Raw genomic sequence first — 18198 nt, forward strand, 5'->3', positions numbered from 1 at the left:
TTAGGGCATTTTTATGCATTAGGTCTATGTCCACTAGGAAATGGATTGATATCAGCCTGACTCATTCCAGGTAGGGCCCCACATACCGACAGCAGACGGGAGGCTTTCATCCCATCAGCCTGGATTGGACTTGAACCCAAATCCCAGAGGTAGATTTGGTTCCTGAGATTCATTATTATACTTATACTGTTTAACTTATATCGCATACAAGCTTATTTGCTTCTCCTATATTCGCAATGCCACAAAATGGTAGATTGTGAGCTCTCCCACGCGCCCCCCACTTCCCGCTACCATTGATTCTCCATGTGATGCGTTACTAATCTCAGTTATGTTCTCGGGAGGCTGCACAAAGTGAAGGTGAGACACTTGACTGGGTACTGATGAACCAGGGCTGTTATTATACAGCACTAACAGATAATTTGGGAACAGGTTACCTGTTCTCAGTGCTCAAACTGTATATGCACACCAGAGCTTGAGTACTGTGACCATCCCTGGTCATGGAGACACGAGGGAGACATTCATACCCTGGAGTAACTTCAGAATAGAGCCACAAGGCTAACCCCTAGCCTCAGGATTGAGGGATGAGAAGATACTGGAGAGTCTTGGGGTTTACAGCTTTGAAAGGAGACGATGGAGAGATAACCTTATATAAGTATATGACCTTAAACAATAAAGAGGTAGTAACAGAAAATTACTTTAAACTGAACTGTGCCAGTAGGACAAGAAGACGGATTCAAATGAGTGAAAGGCGAATTTAGGGCAGATGTCAGGAAGTGCTTCTTCACAGAGTGATCAATGCATGGAAGGCATAGAAGAGGGAAAAAAAGGAATCACGAAATAATTAAATGGGATGATGGATGTAACCCAAGCTACGGTGAGCCTGATGGCATCCCTCATTAGGATGTCTTGTGAATTGAAAAATGATGCATGTTGAGGTGAGGAAAGCTAAGTAACTAAATGGAAAAGCTGGATTTGGAGTAATTACTTATCCTTTCACCATTCTGATTGAAAAGAACTGAAAATTTGCCATGTGAGTATTTCTTTATTTAGTGTGTGAGGATATTTTTTATTCATGCCCAGGTAAGGCCAGCGTGTATTGCCCATCCTTAATTGCCCTGACTTAATGGCTTTCTAGGCCATTTCAGAGGGCATTGAGAGTCAACCATGTTGGTATGGGACAGGAGGTGGGATTTGAACTCGCGTTCTCCGGATTATTAGTCCAGGCCTCTGGATTGCTAATCCAGTAACGTAATTATTACACTATTGTACCTGCTGATATGTGACATCATTCTGTTTGGAAACATCTTAATGTTTTCCTTATATTTTTTCTTTGCATTGATTTACTGACCCTTCTTATGTTTGAGGATAACGTCAATAAATAATGAGGAATACTGCATCTGAAGCTGAGTATTGCCTAGGTGATGAAAGTGATTCTTGACTGGATACTGGCTCTGATTTTACATGTTACAAGTCTGCATAAATAGGAAGTTTTTAATGATGAATGTAATCTATATGAGTGTTTCTGGAATTAAAATTGTACAATGGCAGTATTCAGTTAAGGTTTTTTATTTATTTTTAATTGTTTTGTTTGCAGGTTATGAAGGAAATGCAAAGTGCCCTGAACACTGCAGCAGCTGATGATAGTAAACTGGTTTTGCTGAGTGCTGTAGGAAGCGTCTTTTGTTGTGGTCTTGATTTTATTTATTTCATTCGCCGATTAACAGATGACCGAAAAAAGGAAAGTACTAAAATGACTGAGTCCATCAGGTATGCATCTTCTAGGATAAAAACAGAAAATGCTGGAACTGCTCAGCGGGCCAAGCAGCATCTGTGGAGAGAGAAACAGCGTTAACGTTTCAGGGCGATGACCTTGCATCAGAACTGGAATAAGTTACAGATTTAATAGTTTTTAAGCAAGTGCAGAGCCAGGAAGGGGAGGAAAGAACAAATGGAAAGGTCTGTGATGGGGTGGAGGCAGGAATTATTAAATGACAAAGGGGATGATGGTGCAAGGCAAAAGGAGATGGTAATGGAACAAGTGAAGAAACACAAGGTGGGTCTAGAGAAGGTGTAAATGACAACAGCAGAATTATTACCAGCCACTGCTGTCCGAGAAAATAGGAGCAGTGGTTATAACTACTTTAGATCATTGACAGCACTCCCATTGTCTCATACAGCGGGTGCTGACTACACCTTTTATCTCTCTCCATGTCCCATTACCTCCCTCTGTTGTCCCCCCCCCCCCCCCCCCCCCACACACACACACACACACACTTTCCCTGTTCCTGCACTTGCTTAAAAACTGTTAAATCTGTAACTTCCGGTTCTGACGAAGGTTCATCGACCTGAAACGTTAACTTTGTCTCGCTCCACAGATGCAGCCTGAGCTGCCGAGTGTTTCCAGCATTTTCTGTTTTTATTTCAGATTTCCAGCATCCGCAGTATTTTGCTTTTGTTTTGTATGCACTAAGGATCCATTGCATTGTAAATTTCTCTTATATAAAAAAAAATGCAAATGATAAAGTCTCTTTTTTTTAAATGCTTGGTTAGGCATCAGAAATATAATCACGTTGATCTAAGATTTTAACACCGTATTGTGAAATGAAACCATTTTGATTAGTTTGGAAGTTCTTTGAGGGTTGGAAACTTTTGAAAATTTTAATAGCTTTGTTTGAAAATGTGTGATGTGTAAAAGTCCAGCATCTTTGTGTGATTTACAGAATTATACAAAAGATTAACCTCAGGATTGATCAGTCCCATTAGACAAGTCACCAAGAACGCATTAAAGGTGTTTATCTCTACGTCTAAATGTTTTGTTATAATTACGCAGAGATCTGAGACATCTGTTGTGTAATATTATGTTAAACGTTAACCTTTATATTTGTGCCAGTGGTATTTAAACTGTAGATTGATATTTGCATATATGTGGAAAACATTAAAAGAGCAACAGACTGAAGCTTGTTTCTTTTTTTTTAGGAGTTTTGTCAATACATTTATTCAGTTTAAGAAACCAATCATAGTAGCCGTGAATGGCCCTGCAATTGGTCTTGGAGCTTCCATATTACCTCTTTGTGATGTGGTGTGGGCTAATGAGAAAGCATGGTTTCAGACTCCTTATACTACTTTTGGGCAGACTCCAGATGGATGCTCATCACTGACATTTCCCAGAATAATGGGTTTAGCTTCGGTAAGTCGACATTTATTCTCAAATCATCAAATGTACTGTGTATATGCCCTAAAAATGTTGAAACTTTCAGTACATAAAGTTCAAAGACAGCACCATTCTGCACTTAGATGGGTTTTCTGGAATGCAGAGTGGAAACCCTTGGTGGTTAATGTTACCTGGTTATATTTTGACCTCCACACGTAGCTCCTTTAATACAACATTTCTTCCTAACTTTTGTTCAGTATAAAAAAGGAGGACTCTTTCCAGGTAGTTAGCTGTCATAATTTTAACATTAATCAATAAAGAAGTTCTTCATAGATGTTAGCTGTAAAATTGGACATCTTTCTTGAGGCTGGCTGAGTCAAAGGTTTTGAGGGCCAGACTACAGAGAAATGCATGAGCCTATTCAATATTAACCATGCAGACAATCAGCAGAAACCACCCTTGAAACTTTTACGAGATGCCTAAAAGATGTTTGATGAGTAAAGGGAGTGTCTTCCCAGTACTTGATGATTTTGCATTAGGTTCTTGTAATGTATGTACCTTTTAAGGGGGAGAACTACTTTTTACAGCTCCTGTATCCTGTAGTACCGGCAGTGACCACACCTGTATATAAACCCTGAGTAGTGATCTGTACAGTCAGTTGCAGTTTGAACCCTCATTCAGTAAACACCTGTTGATCGTTCCCTGCAGTCTGTTGTCTGATTATTGAAGGACACAACATTAAGATACACGGATATAACATTGGCGACGACGCAGATTCGAACCTACCTGCAACTCTGCATCACCTCCCAGGGATTCGTTCCTGGAGAACAGTGGAAGGAGGTCGAGTCCAGAAGCACGGGCGTCGACCCCGGGCAACCGCCCAGTCATCCAGCGTAGATTTGAGCATCGCAGGGGAGGCTGTCGAGAGCCAGGCTTGGCTTTCGAGTCACGGTGGTCCAGCGAAACGGGCTGGCAACAGGTAGTGCGCAGACCCTTCCCGGACAGCGGCGGCTAGAGCCGACCGAGCGGCACAGAAAAAGGCCGAGCAGCGTCGACGGGGGAGAGAGAGGGCAGAGCGCACAGGGCGCAGCCGGTGTTCAGGACCGAGCGGCGTCAACGGGGAGAGAGAGAGCAGAGCGCAGCCGGTGTTCAAGGGCCGAGCAGCGTCAACGGGGGAGAGAGGCGCGCAGGAAAACGCGAGGCGCTGCCATTGCCACGAGGACCGCAGAGAGCGACATTGGCAGGAGCAGCGCACGAAACCCACAGGGCGTCGCCATTTGCCACGAGGGCCGCCGAGAGCGGCGTTGGCAGCAGCGCGGGAGACGCCATTTTAAGCCGCAGCAGGGAAGAAAGGAAAGCGCGGGAGATGCCATTTTAAGCCACAGCGGGGAAGAAAGGAAGGCGCGAGAGACACCATTTTAAGCCAGTCTAACCACACCCAAAAAAGCCGAAGAGTGGCAGTATCACAGCGTTCGACAATGAAGTCGAAGATTGGACGACATATGTCGAACGCATAGAAGTATACTGCAAGGCGAATGAAGTGCCAGATGACAGGAAAGCGCTGGTATTGTTGAAATCAATGGGTGCAAAAACGTATGGCTTACTACGACACCTAGTAACCCCAGAGAAGCCAGTAGAAAAGGATTTTGAAAACATAGTGTCAATCCTACAGGACCACTTAAACCCCACACGGCTGCTGATAGCAGAAAGATTTAAGTTTCACAAAAGGAACCAGCATAAAGATGAAAGTAATGCTGAGTATTTAACGGAACTGCGCAAGCTATCGAAACACTGCCAGTTTGGAACGGGACTAGCAGATACTTTAAGGGACAAGTTTGCGTGTGGGCTTCAAAGTGAAGGAACCCAGAAACTGCTTCTATCAGAAAAGGATCTTACGCTGGACAAGGCTTTCAGCATTGCAGTATCACACGAAGCAGCAGCACGGGACGCTGCAGAGATACAACGGAGACCACAAGAATATGACACAAATGAAATCATACGGAACAGTGAAGTGCTATCGCTGCAGCAGAACAACACACGACCATAATGATTTCTGGTTCAAGGACAAAGTGTGCAGACAGTGTGGAAAAGTAGGACACATAGCAAGAGTCTGCAGGTCGGGAAAGAAAACCAGCAGCAAGAAATCTCCACAGGAGAAGTACAAGAAGGTACATAAGGTGACGGAGAGTAGTTCAGACGAACAGAAGAGTGATACAGACTCCGGAAGCAAGGAGCTGGGTTGTCTGAAACTACATAATATGATCAAAACGGAGGATCACCAAACTATCTGGGTCATGCTCAAGATAGCAGGAGTCCAAGTGAAAATGGAATTGGACACAGGATCAGCCCTAACAGTCATAAACCGAAGGGACTACAAGCGGCTATTCTCACATATACCCTTGAGAGATACAAAGATTGTCTTGAAGACGTACACGGTAAAAAGTCTACCCCAAAGGAAAAATAAGGGTGAACGTTATATATAACGGCAAGGAAACACCAAAAATGGACCTATATGTATTGCCAGAGGGAGGACCACCACTACTGGGACGTGAATGGATCCGGAAGATACAGCTAGATTGGCATTCCATACAAGCACTGACTGTAGATGCCAAAAAGGATGATGACGTCACACCTGGACGACTGTCAAAAATGCTAACTGACTCACAAGAAGTGTTCCAGCAGGGACTCGGAACACTAAAAGGCATAACAGCGACGATCAAAATAGAGGAAAATGCAAGCCCAAAGTTTTTTACGGCCAGACCGGTACCTTATGCGATCCGCCCAGCCGTCGAAGCAGAGCTGGAAGGTTTGGAACGTTCAGGAGTACTGTCCAAAGTGGACTGGAACGAGTGGGCAACACCCATCGTTCCTGTAATGAAGAGGTCGTTGAGTAATACGCCTGGGAAACCAAAGAAGGTTCGCATCTGTGGGGACTTTAAGGTGACAGTGAACCCAGTCCTTCACACTGTACAATATCCGCTTCTGCGGATTGAAGATATTTTCGCCTCGCTATGTGGAGGGAAACGCTTCACTAAGATTGATCTGGCCCAGGCGTACCGGCAAATGGAGGTAGAAGAAGCCTCGAAACAGTACCTCACGATCAACACTCATAAAGGTCTCTACCAATACAACCGGCTGGTGTTCGGGGTAGCATCAGCAAAGGGCAATGGAACAAGTCCTGCAAGGGATTCCAGGGACCCAGTGTTATTTGGACGACATCCTGGTCATGGGCGAAAATGACAGTGATCACCTCGCCAACCTGGAGCAGGTGCTCACTAGATTGAAGGAATATGGGCTCCGAGCTAATCGCCACAAATGCGAGTTTTTCCAGAAGTAGATCTCGTATTGTGGCCACGTTATTGATGAAGAGGGGTTACATAAGTCCCCTGAAAAGATTGAGGCAGTAGTCAAGGCTCCAGCACCGGAAAATGTGTCACAACTGAGGTTGTTCCTCGGGCTGGTGAACTACTACCATAAGTTCTTGTCGAATTTGTCTACCGTACTACACCCACTGAACACCCTACTGCAAACGGGGGTACCATGGAAGTGGAGTGACGAATGTAAACGAGCTTTCCAGAAGAGCAAAGCATTGATCACATCAAAAGAGGTGTTGGCTCATTTCAACCCAGCACTACCAATTCGGTTGGCGTGTGATGCATCACCCTATGGCATTGGAGCGGTGCTGTCGCACAAATTCCCAGACGGCTCGGAGAGGCCAGTAGCCTTTGCGTCTCGGTCACTAACCTCAGCCGAGCGTAACCCGGCCCAGATTGACAGGGAGGCCCTCAGCCTAGTGTGGGGAGTGAAAAAGTTCAATCACTATCTGCACGGGCAGAAGTTCACCTTGCTGACTAACCGCCAACCACTTGTCTCCATCTTTAATCCAAAGAAGGGCGTTCCGGTGATGACTGCGCAACGGCTACAAAGATGGTCCCTTTTTCTAGGGGTGCACCAATACAAAATCGAGTATAAGGGCATGAAACAGCATGGAAACGCTGATGGGCTATCACGTCTGCCACTGCCTACTGCGGAGGAAGCACCAGCAGTGGATCCTGTCGAAATATTTCATTCGACTATAATTGAATGCTTGCCAGTAACTAACGCTAGTATTGAGAAGGAGACCTGAAATGACCCGACACTATCTCGGGTATATGATTTGACGGTGAAGGGATGGCCAGCACATGGCGACTCACTGTTGCCAGCATTCTCATCCAGAAGAGAACAGCTGTCAGTATGCCAGGAGACCTTGATGTGTGGATCACGAGTGGTAATTCCACTCAAGTTAAGGGAAAGAGTGCTCAATGAGCTTCACGAAGGTCATCTGGGAGGGGTGAAAATGAAAAGCCTTGCTAGGGCTTGTGTGGTGGCCGGGGATCGATCAGCAAATCGAGGACCTGACAAAGAGCTGCTCAGGATGCCAGAAGGTCCAAAATGCACCACCACATGCCCCTCCACACCCATGGGAGTGGCCCTCATCTCCATGGCAACGGGTGCATATTGATTTTGCTGGTCCATTCATGGACTCAATGTTTTTAATAGCCGTGGATGCGCACTCGAAATGGCCTGAGGTGATCAAAATGTCCTCCACCACCACGGAGAAAACTATTGCAATCCTACGGACCATTTTTGCCAGGAATGGCTTGCCAGAGCAGATTTGCTCTGATAACGGACCACAGTTTGTGTCCGAAGAGTTTCGAAGATTTATGAAAAGGAATGGGGTAAGGCATTACACATCCGCACCGTATCATCCAGCCACAAATGGATTGGCTGAGAGGTTCGTACAAACCTTTAAAAAAGCAGTAACGGCCATGTGCGATGACGACATTCCACTGCAGCATAAGGTGGACAATTTCCTGTTAGCCTACAGAAATGCGACACATGCAGTCACCAACCAGGCCCCGGCCATGATGTTCTTTAACCGAAGGTTGAGATCTCGTCTGGATTTGCTCAGACCAAATGTACGAAGAGATGTTGAGAGTAAGCAATTCCAGCACATCAATGGGAAGCCGACAAGGAGCTTCAATGTAGGGCAACCAGTCTTGGCCCGCGACTACCGAACAGAGAAATGGCAACCAGGAACGATATGCACATGGCAGGGGCCACTAATGTACACAGTGGATGTTGGGGAGAACATTGTGAGACGCCATGCTGACCAGATCCTAGAGTCACAGGAACGAGTCAACCCCATGTCTCGGCCATACGTACCTGGTGAGGAACCCGACGTACAGGTCGCATCTACCTCAGAAACAATAGCATTGGAAGCTGATGAATCAACTGACGACAGGGTGCTAGAATCGCCTCCGCACCAAGAGCGAGACACTCGGGAAAGGCGTTATCCAGAAAGAATCAGGAAGCCTCCCCAGAGACTGAATTTATAAATAGACTATTTTCAGCTAATGTTGCATGTTAAAAGTGTTAATTGTAATTAGTTTGATATTTAATTGTTAAATGAGTGTTATGGTACTGTTAATCTAAAAGGGGAGGAATTGTAATGTATGTACCTTTTTAAGGGGGAGAACTACTTTTTACAGCTCCTGTATCCTGTAGTACCGGCAGTGACCACACCTGTATATAAACCCTGAGTAGTGATCTGTACAGTCAGTTGCAGTTTGAACCCTCATTCAGTAAACACCTGTTGATCGTTCCCTGCAGTCTGTTGTCTGATTATTGAAGGACACAACATTAAGATACACGGATATAACAGCTCTCATATCTTAAGAATAGTCAAGACTATATATAATAACAACGAGTTGCATTTACAGAGCAACTTTAATGTCGAAAAATGTTCCAAGGTGCTTCACAGAGACGAGGGAAAATGGGCACAGGGCCAAAAAGGGCGACATTTTAGATAGGCATAGAAATTTTAGAGAAGGACATCGATCTGGGAGGTAACAATACGTTCAGGGACTTTGGACAGGAATGGGAGGTTGGCGATAGGGCAATCGTTGGCACGGACAAAATGGGTTGATCACTTTTTTGGAGGAGGGGGCGATGAAAGGGAGAGGGAACCACTTTACTCATGTAGTTCTTGGGTGACTTATTTTGCACTGGTTGTATCTTTGCTATCTTTCTATCTGCGAGGAATGCAGCAGCTTTGCTCTTATCCAATTGATTATAATAGTCACAGATAATGCAAATAGATCTTTCTATTTCAGGTGTTATTTTTAATTAATCTCAAAACATGATTTTATAGTATGTTATTGATATCATACTTCATTAAACTGGAAAATGTGATACCCAATCTTTTCTGTTATCCAATATTGTGCCTCACATTGAATCATCAAAATAACCTTGGAAAAGCGATACTATACCTCTGACAATAGCCCTTTCAAGGAGTTGGAAGTTGTGATGTTTTGGTTAGCATTTAATTGTGGATTTAAATATAAGTTTTCATACTACCTCCTCAAAATGTAAAACCAATTATCTTCAGCTTGCTGGCCCAGACTTATACTGTTAGGATCAATCTGCTCCCTTTGTCTTGCTATATTTCTCTTAATCCCTTCCCATTGCAAGCTCACAAGATAGGCAACAAGCAAAGTGATTTGATCCATCTCCGCTTATCCACCTAGAAAGATGACAACGATATTGAATGGGAGAGGCAACCACTTACAATGTCATACAGTTCTTGGGTGACAGCCCTCCCTCCCCATGTTGGATACAACTGGTAAATGATTCCGGGGTCTTTGCCTCCACTACCCAATACAGAAGGTCCACCCCATGTGTTGGTCATTTTTTGTGCAAAGATGAATTTCCTGACAAGTCCTAAAATTCCCTTTACTAGTTTGAATCTGTTTTCCTTGTCTTACTATCATGGGTTAGCTAGTTTCCAGATCTGTGTTTTCTATAATGTTTACTACCTGTAGTGTCATCTAGAGTTATCGTGTTTTAACAGAGTGGTGTCACTTGCCCAACCTGTTGGTTTGTATTAATAATCCCTTGGGAGTCCATCTGCAGATCACCTTTTCTAGAGATTTGCAATAGTTACCCCAAATTAAAACATTGTAGTAGTTTTTAAACGGAGTCAAATAATTTCAAGAATTTTCTATTTTTACTTCCAGATTCCTAAACAATCTCAGTACCCTGCCATATTTTATTAAACTCGTACCATGCCAGATAGAAGCTGAGTTAGAGTCATAGGGGGAAAAATTCTGTTGTTTGCGCCTCCTGCTAGCGCCTTAAGAGGGCGCTAATTGGGGCGCAAAGCAACTAGAGGCCGGGCGCGGCGATGTTTGTGCCGCTCACAAAATTAACTAGACATTTTGCGGCGACGCTAAACACTCCCACCACGATCTCCTGCGCCGGCAGATTGTGACGTCATTCGAGTGCACAACGCCCCGTTAGTGCCCTGGACCGGATATTGAGTGGCGCCCCCTGCCTTACTGCCTGCTGCTAGCAATGACAGGTTGAGGGGAGCGTTATGTTGTCAGAAAGGGACTTGGGGAGCGCTATTTAAAGGCGACCGCTTCCTGCCTTTTTTTGTCGGTGACATTTTTGCACCACGCAGTCAGAGAGAGAGAGAGAGAGAGAGAGACTTCTGGAGAGATTCAACGCTGTGTGAAGGAGTTTTGAGTACTGAGCAGCTCTTTGCAGGTTTATTTTGATTTGCCCTTCCTTGCTTCGCCAGCACTCTGAGGTAGCGCCTCACTCCTCGGCGTTTGCGCCTTAAGACAGGTGTGAAGCGCCTCATTTAGTGCTCCAATCACCTCCAGGGGCGATAGTTTGCTGTCGGAGGTGATAAACTTTGCGCACGTCCGATAACGGCGCCCCAAATGGGGCGATACGAATTTTTTCCCCATAGTTATACAGCACAGAAAGAGGCCCATCGTGTCCGCCCCAGCCATCAAGTCCTGACTATTCTAATCCCATTTTCCAGCACTTGGTCCGTAGCCTTGTATGCTATGGCGCTTCAAATGCTCATCTAAATGCTTCTTGAATGTTGTGAGGGTTCCTGCCTCTACTGCCTTTTCAGGCAGTGAGTTCCAGATTCCAACCACCCTCTGGGTAAAAAAGTTTTTCCTCAAATCCCCTCTAAACCTCCTGCCCCTTACCTTGAAACTATGCCCCCTGGTTATTGACCCCTCTACTAAGGGGAAAAGTTCCTTTCTACCTACCCTATCTAAGCCCCTCATAATTTTGTACACCTCAATCAGGTCCCCCCTCAGCCTTCTCTGCTCTAAGGAAACCAACCCCAGCCTGTCCAGTCTCTCTTCATTGCTGAAGCACTCCAGCCCAGGTAACATCCTGGTGAATCTCCTCTGCACCCTCTCCAATGCAATCACATCCTTCCTATAGTGTGGCGACCAGAACTGCACACAGTATTCCAGCTGTGGCCTAACTAGCGTTTTGTACAGCTCCATCATAACCTCCCTGCTCTTGCCTTCATTAGCCGAGGCATAGAATATAAGTATCCCATATGCCTTTTTAACCACCTTATCTACCTGTCCTGCTGCCTTCAGGGATCTATGTACATGCATACCAAGGTCCCTCTGATCCTCTGTCCTTCCTAGGGTCTTACCATTCATTGTGTATTCCCTTGCCTTGTTAGTTCTCCCAAATTCCATTTGCCACTGTTCTGCCCATCTAACCAACCCGTCTATATCATCCTGTAGCCTGAGGCTTCCCTCCTCGCTATTTACCACTCCACCAATTTTCGTGTCATCTGCGAGCTTACGGATCATACCTCCTACATTCATATCTAAATCATTAATGTACACTACAAACAGCAAAGGACCCAGCACCGATCCCTGCGGTACACCACTGGACACAGGCTTCCAGTCACAAAAACAACCTTTGACCATCACCCTCTGCCTCCTGCCACTAAGCCAATTTTGGATCCAATGTCCCAAGTTGCCCTGGATCCCATGGGCTCTTACCTTCTTGACCAGTCTCCCATGTGGGACTTTGTCAAAAGTCTTACTGAAGTCCATGTAGACTACATCAACTGCACTACCCTCATCCACACACCTAGTCACCCCCTCTCAAAATTCAATCAAATTGGTTAGACATGATCTCCCCCTGACAAAGCCATGCTGACTATCCTTGATTAATCCTTGCCTCTCCAAGTGGAGACTAATTCTGTCCCTCAGAATTTTTTCCAATAATTTCCCTACCACTGATGTTAGGCTCACTGGCCTGTAATTCCCTGGTTTATCCCTACTACCCTTCTTGAATACGTTAGCTGTCCTCTGGCACCTCCCCTGTGGCCAGAGAGGTTCTGAAAATTTGTGTCAGAGCCCCTGCAATCTCCTCCCTTGCCTCACACAGCAGCCTGGGATACATCTCGATTGGGCCTGGGGATTTATCCACCTTTTAAGCCCGCTAAAACCGCTAGTACCTCCTCCCTCTCAATACTAATTTGTTCAAGTATATCACAATCCCCCTGCCTGATTTCTATGCCTACATTGTCCTTCTCCACAGTGAACACAGATGCAAAATATTCATTTAAAACCTCACCTACATCTTCTGGCTCTTCACACAATTTGCCACTTTGGTCCCTAATGGGCCCTACTCTTTCCCTGGTTATCCTCTTGCCCTTAATAGACTTATAAAACACCTTGAGATTTTCCTTTATTTTGCCCGCCAGTGTTTTTTCATGCCCCCTCTTCGCTCTCCTAATTTCTTTTTTTAAGTACACCCCTGCAGTTTCTATACTCCTCTAGGGCTTCCACTGTTTTTAGTCCTTTGTATCTGCCAAAGGCCTCCCTTTTTTTTCCTAATCTATTCTTGTATATCCCTTGATATCCAGGATTCCTTGGGCTTGTTGGTCCCACCCTTGACCTTTACGGGAACATGTTGGTGTTGTACTCTCTCTCTTTCCTTTCTGAAAGACTCCCACTGCTTTGATGTGGATTTTTCTACAAGTAGCTGATCCCAGTCCACTTTGGCCAGATCCTGCCTTATCATATTAAAATTGGCCTTCCCCCAATTTAGAACCTTTATTTCCGGTCCATCCTTGTCCTTTTCCATGACTACCTTAAATCTCACCAAATTATGGTCACTGTCACCAAAATGCTCTCCTACTGACACTTCTACCACTAGAGTGGAGAACATGACAATATACCCTTGTGTAATGTTGACTGCTGTATCTGACTTGTGTAACACATTTGTAATGGTTCATCAGTAGTCACATTTCATTGGCAATCAGTGAGAAGGAATCCTATTTCTTCTTTAGGTAGACACTACTTGGTAGTTCCACAGAAACTGTTTTATACATTTTTTTTGACGCAGGGAGTGAGAGATAATACAATTTCTCCCCTGTGATTGTGCTTTTAACCGCAATTTTCCTGGGAAGTAAAAAAAGAGACTCTATTGTGTGTCCAAATATTTATCATTTGCACTTGGACAAGTATGAGCTGATTAAAGTGAGTCAGCATAGATTTGTGATGGGTAGGTCACATGTCTGACTAATCTAGTTGAATGTTTTGACAAGTTCACTAACCGTCACTCTTCTCACCATTAACCCTCTCTTCACTCCTCTCCCACGTGCTCCTCAGAGTGGCCCTTCTCCCCCCTCCTCCCTTCTCCCCCCTTCTCCTCCCTTCTCCCCCCTTCTCCTCCCTTCTCCCTTCTCCCCCCTCCTCCCTTCTCCCCCCTCCTCCCTTCTCCCCCCTCCTCCCCAAGCTCCAACCCAGGTTTCTCTCTCCTCTGCGTTCACTCCTCTCCTGGCCTCCATTAATCTCTCCATCTATAGGAATTATCCTACCCATATTCATGCCATCCCAGCAACCTTGCCATCTCATATGGCCTTTCTATTCCCATTGTCTCAGTCACAGAAAACGCTGTATCTGATCACTCTCTTGTATTCCTCACCACTCACATTTCCCTTCCCCCCCGCCCCCTTCCAACACCACTTTCTTCTGTGTCCACACCTGGAAAAAAAATCGCTTCTATTCACTTGTAAACGCTCTTTCAAACACCCAACTGTCTAGCATTTGCCCCCCCCCCCCCCCCCCCCATTTGCCTCAATACTTCTGCAGCTGTCAATCATTCCCTCGCCTCTGCCTTTGATGCCCTTGTCCCCAGTAAAGTCCTTACTCTCTCCTACCCTGGCTGTTTCCTGAGTACGGCTCCCATTTTCTCTCCCTCAAATCAAAGGGATGGCATTCATTGCTAGGTCTGGCTGGAACACATGAAGCACTACCGTGCCATGTTCTCATCTGCCAAAACTGCTCACTAGTCCAGGATCATCCTGGAATGTAAAGATAATCCCTACTTCTTTTCTCCATTACCAACTGTTCAGCTGAATCTGCTGCATTCCCCCCTTCCCCTTGTTCACCAAGACAAATTTCCCCCACCCCCACCCACACACCCCCACTCCATCCCTGAGCCTACATTCTTCTCTAGTTTCTCCTATCGCCCTCGTGCCCTCGCCAAGCTCATCTTGGCCATGAAACCCACCTCCATCTCTCGCCACCCTATTCCCACTAAACTGTTGTCCATCCAACTTTCCTTCCTGCCCCCTCCCCCCCCCAATACCAGCTGACATAACTGGTCCCCTCTCCTTGGGTACTGCCCCCTCTCTCTCTTTCAAAATTGCTGTCATCACTCCCCTTTTCAAAAACCCATCCTTGACCTACCCATTAATATATATCTTGATATATATCAATGAGTTGGACTTGGGTGTACAGGGCACAATTTCAAAATTTGCAGATGACACAAAAATATGGAAGGATAGTGATAGACTTCACGAGGACATAGACAGGCTGGTGGAATGAGCAAATGAAATTTACTGCAGAAAAATGCGAAGTGATACATTTTGGTAGGAAGAATGAAGAGAGGCAATATAAACTAAAGGGTACAATTCTAAAGGGGGCGCATGAACAGAAAGGCCTGGGGGTATGTGTGCACAAATCATTGAAGGTGGCAGGGCAGGTTGAGAAAGCGGTTTAAAAAGCATACGGGATCCTGGGCTTCATAAATAGAGGCAGAGAGTCCAAAAGCAAGGAAGTTATGATTAACTTTTATCAAATACTGGTACGGCCTCAACTGGAGTATTATTCTGGGCACCGCACTTTAGGAAGGATGTGAAGGCCTTGGAGAGGGTGCAGAAAAGATTTACAAGAATGGTTCCAGGGATGAGGGACTTCATTTATGTAGATAGACTGGAGAAGCTGGGGTTGTTCTCCTTAAAGCAGAGATGGTTGAGAGGAGATTTGATAGCGGTGTTCAAAATCATGAGGGGTCTAGACAGTAAATAGAGAGAAACTGTTGCCATTGGCGGAAGGGTTGAGAACCAGAGGACACAGAATTAAGGTGATTGGCAGAAGAACCAAAGGCGACATGAGGAAAAACTTTTTTACGCAGCAAGTGGTTATGACCTGGAATGCACTAACTGAAAGGGTGGTTGAGGAAGATTCAATCGTGGCTTTCAAAAGGGAATTGGATGAGTACCTGAAGGAAAAAAATTTGCAGGGCTACGGGGAAAAGGGCGGGGAAGTGGAAATAGCTGAATGCTCTTGCAGAGAGCCGGCACAGGCTCGACTGGCTGAATGGCCTCCTTCTGCGTTGTAACCATTCTGTGATTCTATTGACTCTTCAGACCTTGGAAACTTTCACCCGATCTCCAACCTTCCTGCTCCAAAGCTCTTGACTGTGTCCCAAATCCATGCCCAGCTTTCCTGCAACTCCATGCTTGAACCTCTCCAATCAGGTTTCCATCCCTGCCACAACACTGAAATAGCCCTGATCAAAGTCACAAATGACATCCTCTGTGAACGTGGAGCACCATCCCTCCTCTTCCTTCTCAACATCCCTGCGGCCTTTGACACTGTCGTCCACATGATCCTCCTCCAACGCCTCTCGTCCATTGTCCAGCTGAATGGGACTGTCCTCACTTGGTTTCACTCTTACCTATCCAATCATAGCTAGAGAACCTCCATGGCTTCTCTTCATGCCCTGCACCATTAACTCTGGCGTCCCCTAAGGATCTATCCTTGGCCCCCTCATTCCTCATCTACATGCTGCTACTCGGCGACAGCATCCAGAGACACTACCTCAGGTTCCACATGTATGCTGACAACACCTAATTCAATCATCTCCACCACTTCTTTTGACTCTTGCACTGCCTCTGTGTTGTCAGCCTGCTTTTCTGACATCCAGTCCTGGAAAGTCCTCCGTTTCCACTAGTTAAACATTGGGAAGAGCGAAGCGATTGTCTTCGCCCCCCACCTCTCAAATTCCATTCCCTCATTACTGATTATATCGCCTTACCTGACCACTGTCCCAAGCTGAATCAGACGGTTCACAATCTCATCGTCCCATTTGACCCCAAACTGCGCTTCCGACCCCATATCACCTCCATCAAAAAGACCGCTTATTTCCACTTCCGTAACATCACCTGTCTCCATCCCTGCCTCATTCCCATCCACTGCTGAAACTCTCATCCATGCATTTGTCACCTCCAGACTCTTACTATTCCAATCCTCTCCTGGCCGACCTCCCTCCCTCCACCCTGAAAAAGCTAGAGTTCATCCAAAACTCTGCTGCCCATATCCTAACCCGCACCAAGTCCTATTCACCCATCGCTCCTGTGTTCACTGACCTACATTGACTCCCAGTCCACCAATGCCTCCATTTTAAAATTTTCATTGTCATATTCAAATTCCTCCCTGTCTCTGTAACCTCTTCCAGCCCTGCAACCCTTACACAACTCCACTCCTTTCACCCCACCATTGGTGACTGTGCCTTCAGCTGTCAAGGCCCCCCCCCCCCCCCCACTATCTTCTTCTTTGGCTTGGTGTCAATTTGTATCTGATGACTCATCTGTGAAGCGCCTTCAGATGACTTCCTTCATTAAAGGCTACATTAATGGAAGTTATTGTTGAAAGTTTCAATAGAGGTGATTTTTGAAAGTTTCCTCTTGTGTACTATGCTTCGAGCTTCTAGCATTTGAGCAACTTTTATTTTTTTTCCAGAATTTTATGTCAAAATGTAAAAGTGAAATACTTCCCTCGGGTCTAAAATAAAGTAAAATATTCATCAGAAATCATCCAGTTTAATTAGTAAAATGGCATTGAAATGAATAAATAAAATACTTTAAATATATACGTGTACAAGTGTTTTATGCGGAAAGGAGTTGAGGTGCGCCATTGGCTGCAACTATAAGGTGTGCTTTGCATGGAGCCCATCAGTATTGAGGCCACTGGTACAATGCTCCCTGCACCAAACCAGGGGAGCAGCTGCGTGCATCACGGCAGAACTGTAGTATGTCGACACTGACCCCTCTCGGTTTTATTGGATTTAACTCTAATTTTGGAATTCATTTTATGGGGCCAATTATTCGATTTAACACTAAAATATAAGCCTTTGGTTTTGGACTAGCACCCATAGTTTGTGAGTCAGAATTTCATTTAAGAAAAGATCATTGTTGAACCAACTATTACTAAATCTTATATTTTTATTTATATAATTTGCCTGCATAGCAATCATTGAACTTCAAAAGTAATGTGAAGCGCTTTGAGAAGTGTCAGCGTGATGAGATGTTAAACAAATTAAAGTTTTATTGCATTATAATGCATATTGCCCCTCTCCTCGCCACCCCCCACCCAAAAAAAAAGAAATTCATTGAGAATTTTTTCAAAATCTAGCCCCCTTTTAGGAACTAAAGTCACTGGAATTCTGTCCTTTCAGCTCTGGTACCAGGGTGTGAATACATGTGATAAAAGCTACCACTTTCTATGCTACGTACAAGGAACTTGTATGAAATGAGTTTGAAAATGGAAAATTTGATACGTTTATGCAGGGTGGTTCACTGGGTTGCACTATCTAATGGATAGGGTGTGCAGTGATGGGCTTGGTGCTGTTTTCTTGCATGTTCATATGCAGGTCAGTTGGGTGCATTTTTGTGATTGAGTTAAAGCAGATTTACACCCAGTTCTGTTTCTGGGTGTCCTGTGAGAAAGAAGGAAGCTCACTGATGTCATTTTTTTTAAATAAAAAGGATAATATACATTAGCTCAGAAGCCAATTTTATCAGGGTGACAAAAAAAGACTCCCTCCCTGTATTGATGGCATCCGTAGACCTGTCCACATTTTGAGCTATCATGGCT

At 45.1% G+C, this 18198-nt stretch overlaps 1 protein-coding gene across 2 annotated transcripts in view; it reads left to right on the top strand.

The window, feature by feature from the left end:
- cdyl (chromodomain protein, Y-like) overlaps window positions 1–18198 on the top strand; it is a 264519-nt gene that overhangs the window by 243447 nt on the left and 2874 nt on the right. For both annotated transcript variants that reach the window (XM_085989227.1, XM_085989226.1), the window contains exons 4-5: window positions 1595–1767; window positions 2977–3187. In XM_085989227.1, coding sequence (XP_085845353.1) covers window positions 1595–1767; window positions 2977–3187 — 384 coding nt within the window. The remainder of the gene's footprint in view (window positions 1–1594; window positions 1768–2976; window positions 3188–18198) is intronic.

Source organism: Somniosus microcephalus, chromosome 5 (assembly GCF_052327205.1).
Source record: "Somniosus microcephalus isolate GS21.2 chromosome 5, FLI_Smic_1.0, whole genome shotgun sequence".
NCBI lineage: Eukaryota > Metazoa > Chordata > Chondrichthyes > Squaliformes > Somniosidae > Somniosus > Somniosus microcephalus.